The 7,169-nt window shown below is 32.4% G+C and overlaps 1 protein-coding gene across 1 annotated transcript; it reads right to left on the reverse strand.

The window, feature by feature from the left end:
* Positions 1–4,836: 4,836 nt before the first annotated feature.
* On the reverse strand, positions 4,837–5,613 carry LOC119632810. The gene is made up of 2 exons (XM_038025925.1): positions 5,539–5,613; positions 4,837–5,466 (listed from the first exon to the last, which is right to left on the reverse strand). The coding sequence occupies exons 1-2, from the start codon at positions 5,611–5,613 to the stop codon at positions 4,837–4,839; spliced, it is 705 nt and encodes a 234-aa protein (XP_037881853.1).
* Between the last annotated feature and the right edge of the window lie 1,556 nt (positions 5,614–7,169).

Below are 7,169 nucleotides of genomic sequence, written 5' to 3' on the forward strand. Positions count from 1 at the left end.
TTTCTATCTCTATTTTATTATCTTTCCTCACTTAACTTTTTAAGCATTTTTCTCAAATGTACTTTCAAAATGTTTTAGGGCTTTTATGCAAATCGTGCAACGCGCCGAGTGTATTAAGTTCGAAATAAGTATTCTTTTCCAGTATTAAGTTCGAGAAATACAATATAAATTAGTATTGAAGTATATTTTTAATCTCTATCTTTTCGAATATCGTAAAAATTTAAAAAGAATTTTAAAATACTTGCGGATATTTTAATGCAAACAATGTTCCCAACGAAAGGAAAATGGAAAAAAATTAATTGTATTTAATTCCCAGATGGAGGCCCCCTACTTGATATATCGATCGTATATCGTAGTATGAAAATTTTATTTGGTTACACTTCATGGGGTCATTTATATATGGAGGAGTTTTGGAAATTATAAGCAAACTTTTATTTATATTTAGCTGATTATTAAACTTGAGGCGTATAGGAAATATTTGAAATCTAGAATACTGACTTCAAAATTTACTCAGAACTGAAAATTTTTCATATTTTAATTAAATGGGACTTATGGTCTGAGTTGTCTGATTTCTGAACTTAATCTGACGTACAGAGAGACAATTAGCGAGGAAACAGAAAGATATATTGGGTCATAGTAAGACTGTCACACAAAAAATTAACAAACAAACAGGTTGCCAGACGGGCGAATATGTCCACATCAACTCAACTGCTCACTTCGACCAAGAGTATAACATATATTGTTTATAGATTTATGCATTATAAATCGGCAGATTCATGCAAAGTATAATATATATATATATATATTTTAGGAATTTAAAAGAGAAAATATAGCAATGTATCATTTTCAAGCTATATACTACAGTACACTTGATGTCGCCGAAGTATGCCAGATGCAGTGTTTTTTGAGCTGTGAATATATGGAGTTATGTTCCAAATGGAAACGTTTTGAGTAAAGTGTTACGCTCTCTATTTAATATGAAGAAAAGTGCGCTTGAAAAATTTATACGGAACAGAATCTTGAAACATCAGTCGGCATCCACGTCAAAGTCACATAGTCAGTAAGCGAACTTCCTATAATTGGCGAAATCTGCTGGCATATGATCTCGTAAGCGTGATTGCGCCAGAGAGAACCACTGATGTTTTGGACCTAATCAGACGAAAAGTAGAACGACCGCATTATGCCAAAATGTATGACAAATTGTGTTCTTAGCAATATGGCATTCGGTAGCATATTAAGTGAAACGTCAATATGTGGCTTGAAGCTGCTCAGACAGTGCTTTCCTTGTTACGTTGCAATAATATAATTATATTTTTAAAAAAGGAGTCCTTTTTTAAATAGAAGAAGACAGACGACTTTTTGTTCTTCAACACGGAATTACTTTGTAACACTTTGACCAAAATACATTGCACTTCAGCTTTTCTTGGCGCGTTGTACATTTTAATTGTAAAATATTTCAAAATTCATGTATATTCTCATTAATATACCCTCTGCGACGAGTGCAACAAAATGATTATATTTTCAGCGGCGAGCCTCTTAAAAATACCTTTTCTCAAACATTTAGAAAAAATGAGAGATTTAAGCGCAATTTGGGAAAGTAAAATGCGCTCCATTTTGCAAAGAAACTTATTTTACTGAAATGAAGCGTAAATCATATCTTTTTGTGATTAGCTAAGTATTATTAAAATTTTTTTTTGCTTCATCGGATTTTGATGAGAGATTATAATAAAATAGTCTGCGCTCAGCTTACGTCCACATTCAATTCTTATCTATTAAAAGGTAAATTATAAATATTAAGCTCTGTAATTCCACATCTTTAACAATAAATACTTAGCCTACATATGAATAATATTCAAGCAAAAATTTGCCCGACTTTGCGAAAACTCTACGGGTTACTCTAAAAGTTTACTTATGAATCAATTTCAAACTTAAACTGACACACACAGTCCTTCATTGTCACATATAGATTACTATATTGAAGTAGTTAAACTAAAATCAGCTATTCATAAGATCATGCGATCCAGAAAGTATTTTGCTGATTGTGTGTCGTTGCTCCAAATGGGGTTTTGTAAAATACGGATACAAAATCTTAAGGCAATATTAGCTATCGGCTTTGAGCCATAGCTTTCCGACCATCTCATTCCAGATCATGCTAATTTCCATTGACGCGTTGCAGTCATGCTTCAGTTTTGAATCTCAACTTTTCCTATTGTGATATTATTAGTTGAGCATGTAATCTCTTATGTTCGAACTTTCTTAAAACTCTCGTTTAAAGATTACTTTAGCTTTCGACTTATCATTTACCCATTTAAAGTCATCAAGTTTCAATCATCCAACTGCCTTTACATGCTATTTCAACTTGTCAGATCTAATAGAACTCTTCAAATAGTCATTCCCTCAGTCGCTGATAAGTCGTTCGTAGTAAACTGCGGCCAATGTTGGAACAATCTCCCATTAAATAGTATAAGTCGCGACGTTGGGATTAACAAACATTTAAACAAATATTAATTAACTTGAATAGTCTTTAGGTGCATGCTATGTATTCATGCAATGTCCATTTATTCATACATATACATACATCCCTTCTTTTTCGCAAACGTTGCAAGGGCTTTAGGTATGTATTTAATTTACTTACATAATTATACTTTAATTGTTAAAGTACTCGCATATTGTAAAATAGGTATACTATCTAACTAAGTAAGGACTAGACCATCCTTAAGGTTTGCAGTTAGGAAATAAGATGAATAAAGGCTAATAATAAGTCGATATGAAATATGTTTTATGAAATTTTTAAGCTGTGGTCCTAGGTAACTCTTATCGAATTGCAATATTAGCGTGAACCTCACATGTCTATGACATGTTGCATCTATAAGTCAGTTTAACAATTTATTTATTTTGTTGTTTTTTTTATTTGTTTTTTTATTATTATTAAATAATAAATTTTATTGTCATGTTTATAAACATGCATCCATGTCATGCATGTTTTTATCTTCCGGAAAATATAAAAAAAAAAAAATGAAAGTATTTTTCAATGCATTTCTATAAGAACAAAATAAAATGCAGCAGCAAAAAAGGGATATGCCATCAGTTGTTTCCCTTTAACATTGCCATGGCTTTATATGTAACACTATCGTTCTCTCTGTGTTATTTTTTGTTTACGTATATATTGGTGAAATCTAAGATAGAATACGGTGTGTTTACTTTATCAATTCATATGTAACCTACTCAAGAGCAAAATACACATTGAATATTGAGTCAGCGACAATAAAGGTTACTTTTGTCGTTTTGTATAAGCAAAAGTCGAATATGGAAAGAAAACCGGCATTTAAATTAATATTTTTCTATCATACTGTACGGTGTTATGTGTAAAGGCTTTGATTTGATTTGGTTTTAGTGGAAGAAAAAGCAAAACACATTCATCCACCATAGATATACAGACGTACACACGCGTATATTTATATTTACAGCTAACTGTTTTGAGTGCGTTAGTTGTCATGTTATGCATTATGTTACTGGCTTAGTTTTATAAATCGTTTCATTGTTTATGTTACTGCTTTTATCTTTCTGTGAGTTGCTTAATAAAAAAAAAATCTTTTTTTTTACATTTTGCTGCACTGCCCTCGGCGGTAATGTTTACAGCACAGTGCAAAGCTGCACAATGAAGTAAAAATCTAACATTTATGCTGCGCTTCGCTTCAACAATTGCTGACGAAACAAAAACCAAAAGTTCCGGTTTTCCGGCACAAAATGTTAAACATTTTCGTTGCTTTCCCTTTCTCAGAAATATTTTTTATTAAGAAATTTCTTGCCGTTAAGAAATTTCGAAGTCCTTGGAATTTTCGTTTGAAAACTTCACTAAAAGTTATTATATTATATAGTAACATCCATGCAATCACTTTAGCTCGCCTATACGGAAAACATATTCGATTAAAATGCGGGACAACTCAGCTATATCCATTAATCGATATAATAAATTAATCATCGTTTCAACGAATAAATTTAATTTTTTACCCAACACTGACGGAGGGGTGTGAAAACATTTCCAATACCCTAAAAGAAAGCTTAAGAACGGCAACAAGGCGTATACATTCTTTATCAAATTCTAATCAAATTCTACATCAATCAATCAACCGTATGGTCGGCTATCCATCTGCTCAACGTCCTTGGTAGGCCTCATATTGGTCGCAAATTTCAATACCGTAATATATTCCAATTTCTCGGTAGAGGCACCGACTCCACTTTCACATTCACACTTTGCGCCTCAGGTCCATTCAATGGATGAATGGATTAATGATTTTAAAAGAATATAAGACATCTGTTAGCATACATTAGCTTGTAGCCTCCCAGCAGGGACACATTTGGTGCAGCCAGTTTTTTGGAAGGCATTTATAATCTTGGGAGAGAAAATTTCGTTCAGATAATGAATCTCTTCTCATATTTTAGAAGATTCAAAGCATCAAAAGAGTAGCTGAATAAGTACGAATCGCAACTACCAAGAGAGTGCTTGCGGTTTCAAATCTCAATGCAGTAGAGTTTATTTGGGTCGTAGTTATAGTGAACGTTCTGTCGGCATAAGGATAATGCTTACCAGTTAGGCACATAGCCACTAGGCGGTGCCTAGTTCCCGCATAAAGAATACAGTGAATATTATTCTCTATAGTTCATCTATTACCGATGAATAGATTTTATCCACTCATTTACTATGAACGGCAATAAATTCCTCTTAGTTGCAATTCATTATTCATTTAAATTGAATATAAACTCCAATAATTTCTTTAATTAATTAATTACATAACAAAATTAACTGAATGCAGATTTGTTTTTTGGTATTAAAAGTTAATTATCCGGCTTTTTTTCATTTTGCTTTCCCTTCAACTCAATTGTAAGATGTTCGTTCAAATTCTCGATCACTTCAATAAAATTCGAATATTTCTTTAAATCTCTTTCGTCTAAGGTCTTTTTAACTTCCTCAGCTTTTTCAATGAATTGCTTAAGGAAAGGGGGGCAAAGTTTTTTGAATTCCTCGTCAAATTTATCCAAGCCATGTTTATTTAGGTAGCCTTCGATTAGAATATCGATCTTTGTGGGGCTTTTCATATCTTCGGTATCAAACCTCTCCATAAGTTTATAGAAATGCACGAATGAACTTAATTTTTGTTCAATATCAGCAGCACTTTTAGCCTCTTGCAAATGTTCAGTCAAGTTTTTGACAAATTCCTTAACATTCTGATCCTCGTTATTCGTAACTTCCGTATCGGCAAGGACATCTTCACTTACCTTTACTGATCTTTGGTAAAAGTATTCAAAAAAATTTTTAGTGTCATTTGCAATGGAAAGTATGAATTCATCCTTAGCAGATAAAAGGTCCTTATTGTAGTCGCCTTTGATAAGCTGCGCAATTCTCTCACGATCCTCCGAAAAAGAGGGTGCGGCTTCCCCCTCAGGTATGGGGGAAGCTAAACAGTACTAAAAAAAAAAAAAACGTATTCATTTTTTAATCAAATTCGATCGTGGAATTAAGAATTTATGTGAACTTACATGAGCTACAAGGATTATCGAAAGAATTACAACTTTTAAATTCAACATTGTGCGATAAGTTAAGCGTTCGAGCATTTGTTTAGAACTAAATCAAAAAAAAATTATTAAAACTTTTACTTTTATTCAAACACTTAAGCTTATCAGTGCTTTGAAATCCAAATGTTAAGAAGTGAGCCTAAGGTTATAATATTAAAACACATTTACAAGGACATAATAATATATATATATATATTATATAAGAAAAATAAATAACCGCATTTCAAGGTTGAATGACAGAGAACTTATAAAAATTTTCAAAAGTAATCTATTTTTGATTTGTATTCAGTGAACATGATCTAAATATTTCTAGCACTTATATTGCCGTCTTTTTGGGATTAACTTATTTTTTAGCAAGAACACGAGACCATAAGAAGTAAAAAGCTGCACAATAGACTTTATTTTTATGCTTTTTTTATACTCACCACCAGAGAATAGGGGAATAATATTGTTCGATTAAAACGTATGAAATATGCAAAGGTCCAATAAGGTATATATGCATACATATGTACTCTCCAAGTACAGCATGTACTGAGGTCAACCCTGTTTTCAAAAGAGAAAAATAGCGTTTTTGGCTCATTACAACGGATATAGCGAAACTGAAAAAAAAAAAACATGAAATAAGAAGGGTGTGAGCGAGTCTTTTATATATCCACCACAAATATCCTAAAAATAAGTAAAAAAAAAAAAAAAAATTAATAAATTTTCTCCATATTTTGTCTGATTTTTTCTACTTTACGGAGTAAAAGTGAAAATTTGTATTCCATCTCTGTTGTAGGTTATGAGTAATAAGCAAAAAACTCAGAAGCTAAAGTTGCTTTCAGCTAAAGTTACATTGTAGCAGTGTCCTGTGACCAGTTCGATCAATTTCGAAATTCTTTTCGCAAATTTAAAAGCGTCATCTTTCATTTCATTTGCGGGACAATGGCTACCACGAATACTAGACTGCTGAGCAGAAGGACAAATGAAGAGGCGACCAATCGGACATATTCAGGAATTTATATAATTTATGGAATTTTTGAAGGTTGCTTCTGGCCGTCATCATCTATCTAGATTGAAAGACTTAAAGAGAGGAAAAGAACTACATTTTCATACTCTGTAATATTGGGTGGGCGCATTTGATTGTTTTTATTTTCAGAAAAAAAGGAGAGATTAATATTGCGTTTATGCTGTACTTTACAGGTAATGAACAAAAATGCACGGAAAGTAAAGGTGTTCACAGTTTTTGCTATGTGGGCGTATGGGAGTAGTAGGCATGTCCTTAAACCAGTTTGGATAATTCTGAAGTTCTTTTGCAAATATGAAGTCGATAGAAACATTTTTACGGCCGGGAGAACATTTTGCTACAGACATTACAAAAAAACGGATAGATGGACATACTTAAATCGATTCGGAATTTGATGCTGACCAGGAATAAATATAACTTGTCGAATCTCTTAAGTCTCCTTCTGGGCGTTGGAAACGTTTCGAATGAATATACCTCTACGCCTTCGATGATGAGTATAACAGAGATTTCAGAGCAAGATACGAAACATTATTTTATCGGAAATAAAACTCATGATTTCTCAGGATCTTCTCACATATTTATTAGCTTG

The sequence above is a fragment of the Glossina fuscipes genome, unplaced genomic scaffold (assembly GCF_014805625.2).
Source record: "Glossina fuscipes isolate IAEA_lab_2018 unplaced genomic scaffold, Yale_Gfus_2 2, whole genome shotgun sequence".
Classification (NCBI taxonomy): Eukaryota; Metazoa; Arthropoda; class Insecta; order Diptera; family Glossinidae; genus Glossina; species Glossina fuscipes.